Source organism: Lichenostomus cassidix, chromosome 2 (assembly GCF_008360975.1).
Source record: "Lichenostomus cassidix isolate B80296 chromosome 2, HeHo_3.0, whole genome shotgun sequence".
In the NCBI taxonomy this organism is placed as follows: Eukaryota; Metazoa; Chordata; class Aves; order Passeriformes; family Meliphagidae; genus Lichenostomus; species Lichenostomus cassidix.
In genome coordinates, this window is record NC_139482.1 from 69,988,307 (window position 1) to 70,004,758 (window position 16,452).

Genomic DNA, 16,452 nt, shown 5'->3' on the forward strand with positions numbered 1-16,452 from the left:
TCAGGTGTAAATTTCATATTTATTATAACAAAAATTATGACATGTTCATTTGTGCATTCGGCTTTAATATAACTCTTGGTATGTAAATGTTCTACAGCAAATGAGCTCTATACAATCATGCTGGTTGTGGCAGCAGTAAGGAACACAAACAAAACGTGTCTATAAAAGTAAGGAAAGAAAGAGACTGGAGGAAAAAGTGGGTTTCTTTGAACAGTCTACACCACCTGGGCTCTAGCTAACTTGTACACAGCCACACAGTCCATTACGCTTAATGACCATGGCCCAAAGAGTCGCTTAAGAAAAAAGGTCAGTTTTTCAGGTTGTGTCCTTAATGCCAAGGCTACAAAACATGTAAGCATCACTATACAACACTGAGCTATTTACAGGAATTTCCCAATCAACTGTTCTCTCAGAGAAAATTAGTGAATCTCAGTGACTTAAGTCACCTGAAAGAGTAAAGCAACTCCTAGGAGTTAGTCTCCATATTCTACAAATGTCTATCATTTTCAAGACCAAAAAAAGCCTTTTCTCTCAAAGAAATACAGTATTACAATATTACTTAAATCATTTAGCACTGGCTACTGCCCTGCTTTTCAAACAAAACAAACAAGCCATTTTAAAAAATATTACATCATCATCTGTTTCTCAGCAATATATTAAACCTTTTTATTTTTTTATTATTTTTTTTGTTTGTTTTCCTGTTTTTACACTTGATATGTTAAGGGAGGGTTAACTATTTTAAACTTTACCAGTCAAGCGTCTCTAGAAGAAAGTCAATGAATATTAAACCTAACAAACTGAAAAGCTGCAGTTATCTGTAGTGGCCGGATAAGGAAAAGGAAGTATATAAAGGAAAAGGGTAAGGAAAACCCCTGCTGTAATGCAAGCCCATTGGGTATCACAGTCAATTCTCCTTATTTGTTAGTTTATTTCTGAGCAGTCAATAGAGTGGGTCATAGTGGTGTGTCATAATAGTCTGCGAGGTGGTCCATCGGATACTGCCTCTGCTGCTGCTGCTGCTGCTGCTGTTCCTGGTGCTGCTTCATAATCTCCTTGACCTCTTCTTCGAGCTCTGGTGGGATGATGAACTGGTCATCGGGATCAGGTTGTGCTGGAGCAGCAAAGTAGCCCCCAGTTTTTCTGAGTGGCGCATCTGTTGCAACTTCAATTAAGTTATGGCTCCTCTCATGTGGTGCCACAGAGCCGTTGCCCCGCCGGCGCCCTATTGTGCCCGTGGCAGAATATTCAGCTTTCCTGGGAAGGCCGGGCTCATCTTCATTGGCACTGATGACAATACCTTCGTCACTGGCTTCCACTGGCACTTGGAGAAGCTGCTTCTCCTTCGCTCGGCTGCAGTGGATGTCCACCTCCACTTCCACGCGGCTGCCATTGGTGAACACGCCCTCGATGGGCTCCTCGTCGTCACTGTCGAGGCCGTTGTCGGAGAAGGCGCTGGAGAAGGTGGCGCTGGAGAGCTGCCGCTGGAAGGAGTTGGACAGGCAGACAGGATGCAGCATGCAGCGCTGCTCCCCCGGGTACGCCGGGCTGTTCTCGTTCATGGCCACCTGGGGAGGCTCGTCCGAGGCCGTGGAGCCCACCTCGCTGCTCATTTCCGAGGTGGAGATCTCGCTGCTGATTTCCGAAGCCATGCCGCTGCTCGAAGATGGCATGCCGAGCGCGTCCGTGGGCCTGTCCTTGATGACCACGTTGACGGACTGGGGGAAGATGCCAGGGCTGGGGGGTGGGACCCCACTGAGCTCACAGCAGCAGAAGCTGTCCTCTGTCACGTTGAGCTGAACCACAACGGCGCTGATGCTGTCGTTGCAGCCGTAACTCTGGGCCAAAGTGCAAAGCTTCTTGGCGGCTGCCAGCGCGTCGGGCACATTTCTGACGGCCTCCACTGCTTCATCCATTGAGAGGCTGTCCCACAGCCCCTTGCTCCCCAGAATGAAGAACTCATCTTGTGGAGTTAAGGTGATGGACTGGACGTGAGGACGCGGCACAACACTGGGATGAAGGAAGGTGTACCCCAAGATTCTTGTTGAATCTGTCACACCATTCACTTTGCCATCCTGAAATTAGAAAGGACAGGGAATTGGCAACGAGGCAGACAAGGATACACAGTACCTGCCTCTCCTTGTATTTTATTGATGGATGTTTCTGCAGTACCCCCAACACTGCCAACTCACAGACAAGGAGACAGACAAGCAAATTGACTTGCAAGGCAGTGACAGAGCTGGGATTAGAGCACAGCAAAGGCTGGTTTGCAATCCTGTGCTGCACCTCCTACACCCGACTGATTTGTCATCGGCACCACCTATGCACAGACCAACAAAGCAGAAGGCTGCAACAAAGAGCCATCTATTCTGCTCCTGCAGCTGCAAGAGCCAACTGGACAAATGTTTTACCAGTGAGTCAGACCTATCCCTCCTCCACCCACGGTATCTGGCTTCAGACAGAGAGAAGCAACACACATTTGATGTAGGGGCAGGTTATTCAGTTACGAGTCTTCTTGCAGCTGCAACAATTGCAGGTTTCATATTGGCTTATCACTTTAGAAACCAAAGTTCATTTTAAAAATACTTTAAATTAAGCATGCAAGTCAAATGTAGCAGAGAGCAAGTCTGCATTTCTCAGTCAGCTGAGTTGTAGTGAAATGTTTTACACGCCCCAATTACTTACTACATTTCCACTTAGATATGACATTTCCAAAGGGAGGAGGAGTAGTATCTGAAGGGATAACATCAGTAAAAATGGACGTGTTTGAGAAAAAAATCCCATGCATGTCCAAATCCCTGAATCCTGTCCTGGTATGAATCCAAGTTGCCAGAATAAACAGAACAAGTGTCTGAAACAGCAAGTCTGGCTATCTGTCAGCCTGCTGAGGATAGCTGCACCCTGCTAATTGTATATTCAAGAACACCAAAGGTGAGGATTTACACTCTTTGGGTCCAGCTAATAACTGTAGGGGTTATTATAAAGCAGATAACCACAAAAAGTTGAACCAAGACTAAAAAAACTTCTTTAAAATTACTCAGAGGAGAAAAAAAAAAAACCAACATGTAGGCTTGTTAACTTTCCCATTAGAAGGCTGACAGCAGTGATAAGCCATCAGTGTGCATGAAATCAGTGAGTCATCTGAAGATTCAGCACAGAAATTTCCCTTTTCCTCTATGGAGCCACAGAATGAGCATGCCTCTGTGATGCACACTATGTTGGAGTGACTCCCTTTCAACTTGTCACATTTGAGATCCCAGTCCTCACCTTTCCCTGGCAAGATCAACAGGCACATGACTTACTCCACACATTCATGCTGTTAACACACACACACACCTATCCTGCTCTCAGGCACACAGCAGTGGCGTTTCTGCCCTTTCCCCCACCATTAGGAGGATTCGGTATTTATCTATTCTTCTGCATGTGTCAAACAAGGCAAAGCAAAACTGACAGCAGTGGCTTCAAGCTTCTAAGAAGGGAACAAATAGTTTTCTCCTCTCTCATGGTTCAGCTGAGCACAGGGTGAGTTTTCCTTTTGGGCAAGTGCTCTCTTCAAGAGCAGCCTGTCAAAGGGCAGTTCTGGGAACGTAGCTCAGACAGCTAAGTCAGCCTGCCAGGAGCAAGGAGTCTCCTAAGGGAAGGACGGCATTGCTCCAAGTGCTCTGCCCTCTCATCCTTTTTAATTGGAATAGCTCTTCATGACAGTTCCATCGCAGCGATTCCTCTCCCATTAGAAAGAGGGTATCTGCTTTCCTGTTTCAATGCAACATGCTCACAGCTGCTCACTCTTGAAAGCTAATCAAAATCCAGCATGGCAATGGGATGGAAAAGCAACCTGACTGCATGGTATGTATCACCTTGAAAGGAAAAGTGCAGCTGAGGAACTCACACCATGAACAGCACCTCATAGAGGTTACCGATACCAACACGTAATTTTATGCACTGCTGTGCAAAAGCTCTTCAAAGAGCATTTGCAAGTTGCAACAGCTCCCAGCTGTTCTCTAACCTCTGTGATAATGGCCTTATGCTGCTTAATCCTCTTCAGCTCTTCTTCACAACTCATCACGTAACACCTGGACAAAGGCAGAGGTTTCCCATTCCGGCAGAGAACGGTTTGGCACTTCCCCACGTTTGCTGAGGTTAGCGTGAAGCATCCACCAGGGTCCATGGGATCATGTTTTATATGGCAAAGGACAGCAGAGCCTCCAAGTTTCTGTCCAGCTGTTCCAAGTTTCCTGGAATTTAAACAAAACAGTGATTGTTCTTTAATTGGAAAACAAGTGTTAGAGGCACTACAGAGAAACAGCCGCTGTTCCACAACCACAAGCATTCGGGGCACTGACTCTATTGGATCACTGGAGAAACAAAAGTCTCCACTGAAGACTGTGACACTCCAGCAGCAGCACTGCAGGGATCCCACCTGCAACTCTGAGGCAGGGTGTTACTTTCCCATATACAGATACTCAAATATGCTCAGTTTTAGAAAAAAAAAGAAATCTTTGCACTTCTAAGAGTTTCACAGCTGAATCGTTTCCTTTACATCTTATAGATGTTTGTTTTGAAGATCAGATAGAGCTTTGACTTCTGAAGTGATGGATTTTATTACAAAAATAATAATTCTGACTGCAAAAACCTCTACTTTTGAGCAAAAGCAGAAGGCAGAGATTCACTGTTTTGTGGTATCTTCAGGATAATGCTCTTAAAAGTTATCAAATGATGACCAAAAAAAATCACAGTGGCTGTGAATTCCACTGTAAGAAGGTACATTTTTCATTTCTGCTGTCAGGTACTAACCTGTTAAATATATTCTTAGAAATGTTTAAGCCTGCTTTTTCAGCAGGAGCCACAGTGGAAAAAAAAAATCTATGGATAAAATTGAAGTTTTCAGAATCCTGCCATTAAAATGTAAATTAATTTCAATATTAGACTGTGAAAAAACACCCACTCTTCCCAGCAGCTTGTTTATCAGGATCTCACTCCTACAGTAATTAGAAAGCTAACTACTAATATTTACATTAAAGCTAGGTATAGCTAGTAAGAACTTGAAATTCAAAATCCTGGAGAGAGAATGAACAACTACATTTGCAACAAAGCTTCAATGTGCTTTTAAAATTATTTGTTACAAATACATTTTAGGAGTGCTCCATATCATCTGTAAACATCAGTGAATGAATGACTAAATGCAACTGGAATGAAAACTATTTCTGGTTCTCCAAAGAAGTGGTTAGCTTATTTTGATTTGACACAAAAAAAAGAAGAAATATTTGTAGGAATACCACATTCCTCGTAAACATCATTATTAGCAAACAAACCCACTTAATAAGTACTTCCAGTACTCAAATTTGTTATTATTTTTGAATATTTTAAGTATATGGCAACCACATTCTCAGAAGTCTGAGGCACTGTTATAAGCAATTATAGGAAGTGTTTTCTCCCTTGTGTCTCTAAGATTCAATGACACCCTACTGCTTCCCTATCTTTCCCAGTGCAACAGCTTCAGTATTTTTCCTTTCCAAGGGTGCAGCCATTCAATGATAAGCAATTCTACTTTTAATTTGATCCATTTACTCAGTCTCTAAGCTGCTTATTTGTTTTCTCCTTTGTTTCCCTGACCTCTTCGCTCTCCTCTGTTCAATTCCCTTCATACTCCTCCTTCACTCAGTGTCTCCCTAGGCACAATTTTCTTCTTGTGTCAAGAACAGCCCACACAGGTTCCAAATCACTACACAGAACTACTATTACACTCACAGCTATTGTATCACATTCTCTCTGGATGGGTCCTGCTCAAATAATATTCAAAGGCCAAAGGGATTTCTAAGAAGTCAGACCATGTATTTTAAATATTTGTGTAGCCTTAAATAACCCGGACTGGTATTGAGGAACAGAAAGGATGAGTTCAGGCTTTAAAGGCAGTAGTAGCAAGGAAATTCAAAAAGATGATCAAGACATTCATACCACTGACTTGGTTATGGTCAATTGTAAACTTTAACACTTTGAGAAGATACCAAAAAACAATAAACCTCTACCCACCACTTAGTCATGAGCATTTTAGTAACTTAGCAGGTGGGTTGGTGTTTTTCTTGTTTGGTTGGAAAGGTGTTGGGGTTTTTCTCCCCACACCTGAAAGGAACTGAGGACAATACATTGAAGCAAGAGCAGGTGCCTGACCTGAAAGCAAAGAAACTGCACAGTGAGCATAGACAAGGTAAAAAGGCTTCAGATCCAAGACTCACCTCTGCATAACGATGAAAGTGTTGATCATGTATTCCTCCTCATTCTTTGTTTTCTGCAGCTCTTCTGCCAGGATGTCGCTCATTGTGCACTGCAGCAAATAGGGCACTTCCACATTGCGGTCCCCATCAAACACACCATAAAGGGCCTCCCGGTTGTCACAGAAATTGTTGGCTGAAAGTGCTGCCACACACAGCCTAGGGAAAAAGCAAAGCAGGAAAACATCAGGGGTTTTATCCCACTACTAGTTTCTCTACTTGTCATTTTGACCACAGAGATGCAGCCTGGTCTGAGTGCCAGCTTTAACTATCTGCTCATGGTGTTTCAGGACTGCCTTCTGAGCTGTGGAGATGAGTCAGACCCATAAACAGTGTTAACATGTGGAGAGAACTATATTGGAAGCTCAAGCCAAGCCCTAAGGATTCTTCCTCCTTTTCAGCACATGAACAAGTCCCTTATTTGTCGAAATAGGAGGGAAAGTATCTCTGAAACAACACCAATTTTAACTGCACTTGCTGCTCCAAAAGCCATCCTTGGGCTCTAGCACGCTGATGACCAACTTGTGTGTTAAACCAGTTAAGAGCTAGTAAAGGCTTGCTGGCACTTGCTAAGGAAACCTAGGTAGCAGAAGATTTCTAAAAAGGTATTTGAGGAACAAAGAAGGATTCATCACATTGCCAGCAACACAGAGACTAGCAGACTCTTGGTACATTATTTGTCAAGTGCTGCCTTAGTCACAGGAGCACCACACACTATGAATATTCAGAGTTTTGGCCATTCTGTCTCTTCCTTTAGTATCTCTGATTTGCTTGGTAAACATCCTTTGGTTGAAGATAAAGAAGCTTTGCAAAGAGGAAAATGCTTTTAAACACTCAGATCTTTTGCAAGTACCAGAGTCTTGCACAAACCAAATGTGTCGGCTACACTTGTATCTTAGCAACTTCCCTAACAAAGGCCCAAGTGGAGAGCCAGGCAGGAGAGCTCGATACACAAATAGAGAAATGCGGCTTGGCCTCTGTGAGCCCTGAAATATCCCCAAAGCTCCCACTGAGGAAAGGATCTCTGTCTCGGCACAGAGGCTCTGCTGTGGGATGCTCATACAACAAAACCCTGGCCAGGCCATACTTGTTCTTAACGCCAGACGCCTCTGTGTAGCCGTGACTCCACACCGCCGGAGCTCCCGAAGCGTCACCCGCCGAGGGCTGGTCGATCTTGAAGCACCGGATATTGCTGCAAGGAGAAAGGAAAGGGGAGAGATGCAATGGATGGACTTGCTGACATGATCCAACTGAAAATGTGAAGAGAACACCTTTTTTACTCTCCCAGTTCTTGGTAACACATTTAATAGAAGAAAACGAAGCAGGACGTCCAAAGTGGTTACCTTTATATGTCTGTATACAACAAACAATAACTAAACCTCTATGAGGGTGTCAGCTGCACTATTTTGCTTAGCTGGCTGATATTTCCCTGCCTTCACCCCTGAGGTATTTGTTCCACACCTGGCCCTGCAGGAATACAAAGCAAATTTGTCCCTCAGTTTGATGAAAGCCAATACCAGAAAGTGACTTTTTTAACTTATACATCTCTCCCACCCATTTTAACAAGAGATCTCTGGGCTCTTTTCATTGTACTCATATGACATCTCCTGTGTGACCCACAGCATCCCCTACATGGAAAAATAAAAATTAAAATAATTGTTTAGAAACAGCAAGATGTAGTAACAGCCTTTCATGAAAACACCCACAAAACAGAAATCAGCTCCATCCTGATCCTGCACCAACCTGCAAGAGCCAGCCTGCGGTCCTGACAGCAGGCACAGCCCTTCTGCATTCCCCAGTTGTGCAGTCCAATTTTCGCTTAGGCCCTTGATCCTCTACCCTCCAATTTACTACCAACATAGCCTTTAGCCTGAATTTCAAGTATCTCCTGGAGCATAGTAAAGACTTTAAAGGGGCCCAGCCCTCTCTGTTTATACTCTTCTCTTCGCAGCCCTGCTTTGCTGGGGAGAGATGACCTACCCCCTGTTCCCTACTGCTCTCTTCCAAAGGCAGGAAAAGAGAGCTCCCCCACATGCTGCAGACACTTCAAAGGCACCCGAACCTTTCATGAACCAAATGAAACATAAAAGGACACAAGCAGAAAGGTCTAACTGTTCACTCTGAGCATTCATTTTTGCTCTATCCAAATCCCCACCTGACCTGAACACATGGGAAAGTCCTTGCTGCATTGCACAGCCTTCCTCAAATAACCTGAAGTACTGTCACATCTAGTTTGATTTCTTTTTACCTTAATAGCCAGGATATACATCAGAGAGGGCAGACTAAAAGCCAACAAATTACATAAATAATGTTAGAACCACTTGTGTTTTAAGTTCTTGGTTTTGCAGCCTTCTGTGTGACAAACAGGATGCAAACATCTTGCCACGAGCACTAAAAAAGATTACCTAACCCCAAATCAAACTGGAAACCCGGATCTCTTCTAAAGTAGCAAAGATTTAATTCTGTTGCTCCTGCAAAGCAGGACACACATGAGCAAACACACTCTCTTTGCAGACTTCTCATAAAAGGCGCTTATCTCCAGGGCAGAGGAACTAGGGGCACAAAGGTTTCTGTTTGTTTCTTTTTTAACCGGGTTGACTGACCACTGGTTCCTGGGCAGGTCGAGGACCCAGAGTTGTCTCAAGGCTTCCCAGCAGTGGTGAAAAAACAAAGCTACCTCAACGCACTGCCTTCACCCTCTTTAGGGGCATGGGTACAAACAGACCATGTGTCCAGAAGGGAATGATAGCCAACAGAACATGCTATGCAGGCAATATAGGCTAAGGCTTCCAGACAGAATGGCTTATTTTCCCCTTAATTTAAAATTAGTTACAATGGAACTAGATGCTCTTTCTTAAAAGTCAGAGTAACGGCATCTTTTTTTTCTTCCTCTTTTTCATTTAAATTGTTAATGAAAATTTTTACATCCGATAAATCACTTGGCAACATCCTTCTAAGTATGCAAGCATTCTTTAAGATTTCCATACATACTAAAAAAGCAAGCATGCATGACAGGACTCTTCTCACCAGCACCGAGAATACATATTAACCTACTACCTGCTTGAATTCTGCCAGGGCACAGATGGAGAGCTGCCTTTCACATGCAGGAAGATATAAAAAGTATCAAGTGCACAAGTATTTTTGTGCCTGCCACAAAAATCAAGTGAAAGAAGCACCTCCTCCCTCATAGTCAATTATAGCAGTATACCATAAATTAAGGGTAGTATATCAGACACTGAGAAACCCCTCAGGAGGCCTGAAATACCTGTGCCTAATGAACACTAGTGAACAGAACAGACCGGAGGTCTTAATAATAATTTCTTTTTAAAAAAAATCCAAAACTTTAAAAAAAGGAAAATAAACCCATACCTCCACACCCAAAACAATTAACCAAGCAAAATGCACAAACAAGAGGGAAAAGTTTCCTGTGAATTAAGGATCACATGTATGCCAGTGAAAATATAGCATATAACTGGGCCACACTACTCTGCAGCTACTTAGGATTTAAATTTGTACAATAATGCTACCATGCGTGATGCCTGAATAATAATGTGGCAAGAGAATCTGTGTCCACCTTGTCTGCTGGGTTATACACAAGAAAAGCTCATCCTTCACTAAGCTCCATTCACTAAGACACCATTCATTAACTCTATAAAAGATATATATTTTTTTCCCTATGAACCAGAGCAATATTACACACTGCTTCTTCAGGTAGAGTTCCTGTATGCAACGAAACAATTCTTAAAATAGAGGCATGCCCCTTTTTTCACTGGCTGCTGCAGGACATGGATTCTTGTTTTTATCTGAGAACTCATCATTACTCAAATTTCTACTTATATTTTGAAAATCTGCTGATTCAAGCTAAAAGTAAAACTCACACCATAAGTTTCCCTTGCTTGCACAAGAGATGAGTGTTTGATCTTAATTGTTTATAAGCAAACAACATGAAGCAACTGCTCAACCCCTAAAAAGTACATCAATTCTCCTTCAAACCATTCAATGTTTAAGAATAAAAGAGATTTAGAAGGAAACTTGGAGCTGGTGCAGTTTCATACAAGACATAAAAAAAGCTCAAGGCAGCACCAATGTCAACAGATTATCCAGTTTACTTCAACAGCTTCCCAACACACTGCAGAAGGGGGACAGAGCACTTGGGGAATTTCAGTTATTGGATGACACTTAAGTCCTAGGGCAGGAAACAAACAGGTAGACAGGGAGGAAGCTGAGAGTCCCAAAGCAAAGGAACCAGTTTTGCTGCAGAGTGGGAGATGCAAGTCTTCAACAGTTTAAATATAAAAAAATACATAATTTCTAGGACAGAAGCAGAGAGATATGAAGGGGAACAAGAAACAGTATGTGAAGAGGTAAAAAGCAGCACAATGGCAAGCACAGATCCAAGCAGATGAATATGAGAAAAAACTACAGCAAGCAGCTACTGACATCTCATTGATGGTATAAAATAGGTCTTTTGGCTGGATCTAATGTCAGAAGTAAAATGGAATCAAACTGGCCCAATAGTGGGTACACCAGACTAGAGACCCCTCCAGGAGTTACAGCTGAAAGCAACTGCACTGAAGTGGGTAAAGTCATCCTCTTCAATGAAGCATGAATTTCTGACCTATTCATACAATCTGTTACTTTCTGATACACTGGCAACAGGGAACCATATTCTTTAAAAGAGGTACCACTTCAGTGCACTGTGGTTTTCACATCTAGAATCATTTTGCCCCTTCCCCACTCTGTAAGGTAACTTACTTCAGCAGCTCTAGCGTTTTGTGATCCAGGGCTAATCTGGGATTTCCAGTCAGGTCCAGCTCCTGCAGTTTTGGAGGCAGGTTTTCAGGCAATGTGACTTCACTCAGTTCATTGCAGCTTAGGTCCACACACTGCAAAAGGAAAGCAGCCAAGAAAGCAAGAGAATTCAGCTGTCATCAAGATCATACAAATTTTGATTAAATGTTTTAATGCATGTTTCATGAGCAATAAAGGCTGCAACCAAGACCTAAGACCATTCATTTAAGTAAGTGGTTCTTTTAAAAGAAATTCTTACATGGCATTTAGCCATCTTGCCAGATGTCTGGGACACCTAGAAATATGTTCCTTCCATTTCCATCTCTAGTCAGGTGTCATCTTGTCACAAAACCAGTAAGTTTTGTCTGCTCTTCACAGAGACAAAGATGGTCAGTGGATTTTCAAAGTATTTAAGAAAAACTATTATTAATGAAAACAGTCTCTTAATAGACAAAGGAAATGGAGATAAGTACAGCTGGGGCTTCTAAGCCACTGGCACAGCAGTCCCTCCTCCAAAGTCAGCTTAAACCATCAAGAGTGTTAGCAGCCTCCCAGGAATTCAGTATTTACTGAGGGATATTAAAATAAGCAGTGTTATTAGTGCATGTGGAAGGGAGGAGAAGAGGGGGAAAGGAAAAAACATTGGAGCAGTTTTAAACATGGTTTTAATTAGTGTCATCTTAGATGCATTAGTATTTAAATACATAATCAATAAAACAAGTGAAAAAAAAAGTTTGAATATTTCAAAAATACAAAGCAGCAGAGAAATTTGCAGGCTATCCACCAGCTAAGTACAAATTGGCTAGAACAAGTGCACCGAATGACAAAATCCCCAAACATTGTTTAAAGCTACATATCCAGATTAAAGTCAAAACACAGGGAAAAATAGGGCATTTGAGAACAAAATCAACTTTCTAAACCCTATTACAGGATGACTAGTGTAGTATGCACAAAAAACTGCAAAAAGAAAGTAATTCTGAGAGGACAGAGCAGGTTGGTATTTAACAGGGGACAGAAGAACTATCCACATCTTTCTGAAAGACCATTTTCTTCTTTCAAGCTGCAAAAGTGAAAGACTTCAGAAATTTTAATAAAGAGCTGAAAGGGGCAGAGGGAGATTTTTTCTAGCTGCACATTTTGACCATTATGTAATTTCCATCGACACAAGAGAGGCACTTTCATTTTTGTAGGCATATTCAAAGACATCAGTTCCTGAGCTGGAAGCAGACAGAAGATAACCTAGAAAATCCTGGAAAAGAAAAATCTCCAAACACTTTATTAAATAAGCGCAATGAAAATAAAAAATTTCTGACCCACATCTTGAATCCTGAGATTGTCTAATATGGAGGCTTTATTATCTATGAAGAACAAACTGCTGACGTTATCTAAGCCTGATAAGGAAATCAAAGTTTAAATCTGTCACGCAAACAAAATAGTAGACAGCTTAGCAGCAGTTATTCCAGTGAGCCTTTTCCCTCTGCACAACTCCTTGCTGCTTCCAGAAAGCCAGTAATTACTTTGCAGATTAAGGAAGCTGCCAGCAGGCCTTACTGTGCTCAACACCTCCGTGCCATTACTTATTTAATGGAAGAGCATGCTAGAATGAAAAATACAAATACCAGTAATTTCATTGTTCTCCTTAAATGCCCAGTGTGCCAAAGATAGCAACACTATACAGCAGATCCCTTGGTCCCTAGGCTCCAGTGAAGATAGCTTATTTATCAGGTTGGAATTTCTTAGGTGTTGTTCGTACTCTTTGAAGAAAAAGCTAACTGGGACTTGCTGCAGGTCTGTGTTAAATTTAGTCCTTGTTCTACTCCCCAGGCAAGCAGGAAAGTTTATTTCCTAATTTATCCCAATTTCCTCCTTTGTTATTTTAATGCAAGCTGGTTTCACTCCACCCATGCAGCACCAGAACAACAACTGCAACTGCACACAGGATTTTGCACTGGATGGGCCAGCTGGAAGACAGGGTTTAATGTGAGAATCTGCTTAGGCTGCTGCTTTCACAACTCTGTAATTGCTGTGTTCAAAGCTGGAAGGGACTTGGGTTATTTCTGCTTGTAGCTGAATGTGGTCACACCAGTATTAACTTATTTGGCTTTTTTCTTTTGTAAGGCAGGGAAAGTGAAGTCAAACAATAGCTGCAAGGAGCAGTCTGCTGGGGCACTCACTCAGGTGTGTGTGCTTCCAGCTGCTCAGCCATTCACGGAAGACATTTCAGTGTGCACAGGCAAACCTAGCTCTGACAGTATAAATACCTGTCATAAAAGACAATAAAATCCCTAAAAATGTGTTGTGCAAGATATTTCTGAGGTCTCCACTGGACTCTTTAAAAGAGAGGACAACATACAACTTCTGTAGCTTTGGATGTAGTGTGTAAAAAAGGCTTAGAGACAATTATATCTTTAAAATGACCTTGTGTCTGGAAGCCCTGGAAGATATTGCCATTGTAAAAGCATCATCATTTACACTAGTTTTCCTTCTGAAATCATTTCAGACACCACAGTAACTGCTGCTACTAACTGTTTCAGTGACATTGATAACAAAACCAAAATATGTCAGCCTCTCAGGCTAATTAAATACAGAAGCAAAACAGCCATTACCTCAGGTAACAGAGTTTCCCCAAGAGTTTAGTGTTTGAATGCCACTTCAGTTTAAATTAATCATCAAATATGATATAATCACAGAGGCAACATGAGACTGTATGACTCTGTGCTTTGCTACAAACAAGCTTATTTCACCAAGTGACCAAATCCATAGTTAAAGAAATAAATTCTGCACTTTGGCATATTTTGAATGCTCTCCCGTATCTAAGAAGGAGCTTGGGTAAGGGCAAGAAATGGATACAAGCAGGCAGCACAAGCTTGATCTCCAGACTTACAAACACTAAGCCTGATCTAGAGAAATTACCAAAAGGCACCTTCCAACAAGGTGCCCAAAAAGGCACCTTCCCATCTGGCAACTGTATGAACTCATCTCATGTAAGTCAAAACCAGGCTTGAGTACTGACCAGGCATTTTTCTTCCACAAAGGTGGAGCCAAAGAACACTTTGCACTCTTAGATTAAGCCACACGTTATTCCTTCATTCCCAAAACACTTAGTGACGTCCATGTCTCTTTCTTCTGCTGAAGAGAACCAAACCATAGGGAACCAGTGGGAAGAAACTGCCAGCTCTTCCAAGAGCATTTTGCTGCTCAATGTGGGGCCAAGTAGCACTTTAAATGTGACACTTCTATAAAGCATTCAGCTTTCCCCAAGACGCACAAACAAAAGGAAAAACATGACTGTTCCCTATCGGCATGTTTACATTACCTTTTTTTTTTTTTTTTGCGTTAACACCACCCTCATATTTTTAAAGAAACGTTTACCAAGCAGAGTCTCACTCCCCCACCCCAATTCTTCCTCTAAGAAAAAAGGCTTTACTTCTGATTGATTCTAAATGGCCCTCTGCTTCCTCTGGCTATTGTTCCAAAGAGGGAGGAGTATTCAAATACCCACGAGTTTGTTTGAGATTTCCTGGCTGAAACCACAAAGCTCATCTTTACATATACTTGCTTGTCCAACAGAATTATTGCTCCTGCTGCTTTCCATGACCCCAGACACTGAGGCACACACAGCAGGCTGGGAACTTAGCCTTTTGACTTCACAAAGTGCCAGAAGGACACTTAAGTTGTTTTGAGTCCCTGAATAGGTAATCAGTTCTCAGCCTCAGAGAAGGACAGATTTTTCGCTGTATCACAAGATTTGTATGCTGTGAGACAACTGTCTCCCAGCTCTGTCCAGCAGAAAGGGCAGACAGTGCAAACTATTCTGCACTAGAGCCAGGCGAGAAGCAGGAACTCGATTCACAAAAGGTAAAGAGTATTGTTCATCAGTGTGGTCAAGTGAAGAATGCATCCCTCAAAAAGAAGTGTCAGAAAAAGTACAGAATTACTTCTGGAAACACAGGAGACAGATTAGGTAATCCCCCCGTTGTGCAAAATATGACTGCAATTAGGAAAATGAAAGCAGATTGCCTAAATACTCAAATCCTGTGCTCCTGGAATTTATCTCTGTCCCCAAGGCTTATCCTGTTCTGCAGCTTCAGCGGTTTTTAAGATGCGCTCTAAACTAAGTCCATTCCTACACAATCAACTAATTGCCAAAGCAGCAAGAGTTAATTACGCATAGCTCTTGCCAAATGTGTAAGTTGCATCAAAACAGACTGTCACAGGAAGACAATTAACACTTATCTGGCAGGAAAGATACAGCGTAACCAAGGTAAGCATAAAATCAGATTTTGAGGCTCTTCTTCATTCTACTCTGAGGCTGCACAGGGGCAAATATTTTGCATATGACTTCGGAGGAGAAAGCAGCTGTCAGATCCCCATACTCTCTGAGCATATACAATCCCATAGCAATGAGAGACCCGAGGGCAGAAGAGAATTGGTAAAATTGCATTACGTTTGCTTCTTCCAAAGCACATTCATTCCATACCTTTATTTCAGAAAGCTGCATGACTTCTGGGAAGACTTCAATGCAGTTGGAGTGAGCAATTACAGTATGCATACGTCTGCAGTTCATGATGGTTGTTGGAATGGCTTTCAGTTTGTTCCCACTAATATCAATTTCCTCCAACTCTTCCAGCTTGGCCATTTTGCTATGAAAACAAGAAATTGAGGATTTTTCTTCTAATAGATGTATATTTTATTTTGAAGCAGTGATAAGAGCAATGGTTTTCATTACTTTAAGAGAACAAAATCGCAGACTTTGATTCTTGGTCACAGCAGTGCCTGTCACCTCTCCTCATGTCAGATGCTAACACAGTTGTGGAACAAATGTGTACTTCTTCTGTCAGTGTTTGTTAATGCTACCTTCCAAATTACTTATTTTACTCCCATTCCCCCTGCTCACCAGCTCACTTTCACTCTTTTTCCTCCTTTCATTGCCCAGTTTCTCACTCCATCTCTCCATCTCACATTTTTCCCTTCCCCTTCTAGCACCCCATTCAGCCCTTCCTCCTGAATTCATCTCTGTCCCTTCTCCTTGCTGCTGAAGCCCAGCTGCTCAGAATATTACACAAGGACAGAGATGTCTCTTCCATTATTTATTGGCATCTCTTCTTCAAGGTTGTACCCCATCAGCTTTACTGCACATCTTACACTTGAAAGATTTCTGATTAAAACAGAGTGAATTGAAAGCACAGAAATTGCTGCCAAGGCAGAATCTCCTTCTGGAGTCAAGAGGATTTTTCCCTAGTGGAGTTTAGTCCACTTCCAGAGGACATTTCCAGACATCTGTGCTCGCAAATCTCTTGTGAGGAGAAGCCCACCAGGTGTAAGCAAAGTGACCAAGCCAGGGAAAACAGAGGACCTCCTTGCTTGACTTCCAAAAGCATAAAATGACCATGCT

At 42.2% G+C, this 16,452-nt stretch overlaps 1 protein-coding gene across 1 annotated transcript in view; it reads right to left on the reverse strand.

The window, feature by feature from the left end:
• The window catches only part of PHLPP1 (PH domain and leucine rich repeat protein phosphatase 1), a 136,371-nt gene continuing 119,919 nt past the window's right edge, over nucleotides 1-16,452 (reverse strand). The window contains exons 12-17 of the mRNA XM_085052067.1: nucleotides 15,538-15,700; nucleotides 11,022-11,152; nucleotides 7,354-7,458; nucleotides 6,231-6,425; nucleotides 4,004-4,232; nucleotides 1-2,072 (exon numbers count right to left, since the gene is read on the reverse strand). Of these exons, the coding sequence (XP_084908193.1) occupies nucleotides 954-2,072; nucleotides 4,004-4,232; nucleotides 6,231-6,425; nucleotides 7,354-7,458; nucleotides 11,022-11,152; nucleotides 15,538-15,700 (1,942 nt within the window). The 3' untranslated portion in view covers nucleotides 1-953. The remainder of the gene's footprint in view (nucleotides 2,073-4,003; nucleotides 4,233-6,230; nucleotides 6,426-7,353; nucleotides 7,459-11,021; nucleotides 11,153-15,537; nucleotides 15,701-16,452) is intronic.